This window comes from Pezoporus flaviventris, unplaced genomic scaffold, assembly GCF_033815535.1.
Source record: "Pezoporus flaviventris isolate CSIRO_AGI_PZ_B2104156 unplaced genomic scaffold, CSIRO_AGI_Pfla_v1 ptg000036l, whole genome shotgun sequence".
In the NCBI taxonomy this organism is placed as follows: Eukaryota; Metazoa; Chordata; class Aves; order Psittaciformes; family Psittacidae; genus Pezoporus; species Pezoporus flaviventris.
In genome coordinates, this window is record NW_026892584.1 from 42,551,921 (window position 1) to 42,555,597 (window position 3,677).

The 3,677-nt window shown below is 56.2% G+C and overlaps 1 protein-coding gene across 2 annotated transcripts; it reads left to right on the plus strand.

Annotated features, from left to right (window-relative positions):
* The first annotated feature begins 404 nt into the window (after window positions 1-404).
* Window positions 405-3,349, plus strand: ZBTB42 (zinc finger and BTB domain containing 42). Of its 2 annotated transcripts, none has more exons than XM_061464155.1 (2): window positions 405-566; window positions 1,881-3,349. In XM_061464155.1, the coding sequence occupies exon 2, from the start codon at window positions 1,895-1,897 to the stop codon at window positions 3,320-3,322; it is 1,428 nt and encodes a 475-aa protein (XP_061320139.1). In that variant the 5' UTR covers window positions 405-566; window positions 1,881-1,894; the 3' UTR covers window positions 3,323-3,349. The 2 variants fall into 2 exon arrangements, with proteins under 2 accessions (XP_061320139.1, XP_061320140.1); XM_061464156.1 differs by lacking the exon at window positions 405-566 and adding an exon at window positions 889-1,165.
* The last annotated feature ends 328 nt before the right edge of the window (window positions 3,350-3,677 follow it).

Below are 3,677 nucleotides of genomic sequence, written 5' to 3' on the forward strand. Positions count from 1 at the left end.
TCGCCTCTCATCGCCCCATCTCCGCCGCCGTGCAGGGGCCACGCTCACACCCTCCCCCAACCCCGTCCTTTCGCGGACCCGGCCCCGCTCTCCGCGGCCAGCCCCCTCCCCCCCGACACGTCGGGCTGCAGCGGGCGGTCGGACGCGCCTTCTCCGCGGCGGCGCAGCGGAGTTGGGAGCGGGACGGCGGAGCTGCCAATGCAGCGGCCGGGAGGAGGGGGAGGAGAGGGGGAGGGCGCAGCCGGCAGCGCACACCGGGCGCCGCCGGCAGGGCTGGCCGGGGCGGCGGGGGCTATTGTGTGCGCCAGACGGGGACACACGCACACGCTCAGACACAGACACACACAGACACACACACACAGACACACACACGCACAGACACACACACACACACACACACACACACACACACACACACACACACACACACACAGACACCCGCGGCTCGGAGGGAAAGTATCGCGAGAGCGGCCGGCTAACAACCTGCTCCACAGCACCGCTGGCCCCGCGCCGCACCCGCGGAGCGCTGCGCACATGCGGACGCTGAGCCCCACCGTCGCACGCCGGTGAGTAGCGGTGAGCTGGCCGGTCCCCCGTGCCCCCCCTCCGCAAGGGAAAGTCCTCCCTGCAAAGTTAGCGCGGCTGCAGGCCGGGAGGGTTCCCAAAAGCGGCTCCGCGGTGTGTTTCCACACCCCCTCCCCCCCCGCTCCGCGCTGCGCGGAGCCGGGCACCGGCGAAGGTCACCGCGGAGGGCTGCGGGGAGAAACTTTGCGGCTGGAAGTGGGGGGGGTGTGTAGGGGGGGGGGGTGCGAATGTATATGGGGGGGGCGGGCTCGGGGCAAGTTTGTGGGATTTAATCGCGGGCTATAAATGGGGCGGCTGGAACTTTAAAAGGCAGCAAGCTGTGGTTGGCTGGTAGCGAGATTTGGAGTAACATATGGCATTAAAAGGCGCACAGCTGGAGGTAGCATTTCCATCGCAGTGAAGTCAGAGCAGCTGACTCTCCAGCTTGCGGTGTAATTAGCAAACCGAGCACTCCTCCTTCCCTCCCTCCCTCCTCCCTCCCGCTTGCCTCCCTCCTCCCGCCGCGCCTCGCTCGCACTCGCACCCGCGCTCCCTCCTGCCCGCCCGGCTCCGCGGCCGCTCCGCCGCGCCCCGCGGGAAGGTAAGAGCCCGACCGCGGCGGGTGGCCGGCTGCCGCCTCAGCCCTAACCTCCCTCTGTCCTCACGCTGCTGAGTTTACTCCCTGGCTTTTAATAACTTCAAGGGAAACTTTTTCCCCCTCTATCCCCCTCTACCCTTTCCGCATGCGGGGCCACGGCCGCTGCACCCCGCACACCCCCCCGCCGCCAGCACGCCGCTTCTCTGGCGCCGGCCGCGACCGTTTTGTTGTGATTTGGTGCATAACGATAGAGGCTAAAGTTTAAATATGCGTGTGTGCATGTGCGTGACGTGAGTAATAAGCTTTATTAAAAGATGCCCCGAGTTAGCATTGCTGGGAGGACAGCCTGGGAGTGTATGGTGGTGTCGTCCCGTCCCCCCCCCCCCCCCCGTGTTTGCGCTTTCCTGCTCTTAATTTTATTAAAGTGCTTAGTGGCAGAAACAAAGGTTGGAGGGGCTGCTGCTTTACTAGCTTTTGTTTACTTACAATCAAGTTTTTCCTGTTTGGAGCAGGTGCGAAAGGATGAGAAACATGTTGTGTCGGTCGTGTCCCCCCCCCCCCCCCCCCGCTTTAATAGAACTATTACAGACAATTAACAGTAAACGTTATCTCCAAGGCTGTTTCTTTGGCTTGTGTTACCAAAAAGCCGATCTGTTTGTTACAGCTGCTAGGAGGCTTTAGTTTACAGTAGCATTCAAGTTTTTCCTGTTTTGAACAGGTTATGAAGGAAGAATGGAGTTTCCAGACCATAGCCGCCAGTTGCTGCAGTGTCTGAGTCAGCAGCGTCACCAGGGCTTCCTGTGTGACTGTACTGTTTTAGTTGGAGAAGCTCAATTCAGAGCTCACAGAGCCGTTCTTGCCTCTTGCAGTATGTACTTCCATCTTTTCTACAGGGACCAGTTAGACAAAAGGGATATTGTGCATCTGAACAGTGACATTGTCACAGCCCCAGCCTTCAGCCTGCTGCTCGAATTCATGTACGAGGGAAAGCTGGAATTCAACAGTCTCCCGGTGGAGGATGTGCTGGCTGCGGCTAGCTACCTTCACATGTATGACATTGTGAAAGTCTGCAAGGGCAAGTTGAAAGATAAAGAATTATGTTCGGAAGAGAAGATCAATGATGAGGCGGCTGGTTTGGAGAAAGCGGAGCATTTTCTAGATGCTGGAGTGCCCCAGGTCCACGAGTTTGACCCAGGAAACAAACAAAAATTCAGCGTTGCAGAATACGAGAGAGCAGCAGGCAAAGAAAAGGTCAGCAGTCACCCCGCCTGGTCCTCTGATCATATAAGTGTCAGCTCTGTGCCGACAGAGGCAGAACCGTGCGCCACAGCAGCTGGAAAAACAAAGGCTAATGTCAATAGTTCCACAGGACCTTTGTCCCAAAGGTCTGTTAACTATCCCCTGGCTTCGAGTGATGTGGACTGCGCGCTGGATTTGTCTTTCAAGCCTGTGCTGGGGAGAGATTCCTTACACCCCTCTTATGTCTTTGGACAGCTGGCTTCCGACAGCCAGCAGCAGGGTACCGAGCCACTTGTTAAAGATGAACAAGACTTGCTGTCAGATCAGGAGGATGGTGAAGCCAGGAGTCCGGAGAGTCAGCATTTTGGGAATTCAGCCAAAAGTCTAGTGACAGGGTTAGGACACATGTTCGTGGGGAATGGCAGCTCTCATGCCCGAGAGGAGGATATAGATCAAGAGCGAGATGAGAGTGAGGATGACATGGATTCGGCGGACATCTCTGCGGGTGTCCTTGTGCCTGCAGGGCATATCTGCATTTGCCCCCTCTGTAGCAAGGTGTTCCCGAGTCCGCACATCCTTCAGCTGCACCTGAGCTCGCACTTCCGTGACAAGGACGGCTCCCGGACCCGCCTGTCCCCCGACGGGTCGGTCCCCACTTGTACCCTCTGCGGAAAGACATTTTCTTGCATGTACACGTTAAAGAGGCACGAGAGGACTCACTCAGGGGAGAAGCCCTACACCTGCGGCCAGTGTGGAAAGAGCTTCCAGTATTCCCACAACCTCAGCCGCCACGCAGTCGTGCACACCAGGGAGAAACCCCATGGGTGCAAGTGGTGCGAGAGACGGTTCACGCAGTCTGGGGATTTGTACAGACATATCCGCAAATTTCATTGTGGCCTTGTAAAGTCCTTGGTGGTTTGAGATGTGGGATCCTTCTTTTTTTTTTTTTCATTTCTTTTTTTAACTTTTAGTTTTGTTGTTATCCCCCCAACCCTTTTAAAACAAAACAGGAAGAAAAGGCAGCATCTGAATTATCCCTCCCCCCCCTTATTTTATTTTGGTGATATTCACTTCAGGTATATGATCTTTAAAAGATGGAGAGGTATACACTTATACACTCCAGAGGCCTTTTAATGCAATCCTTCCACCTCTCCATCTCTTCCCCTGCCACCCTCCCTTCCCAGCACTGTCCTTTAGGTCTTCTCTTGTGCGCACCCATGTTATATTATTAATGTGAAATGATCTAAGTAATTCTGCAGTGGTTTAGCATCTGTTT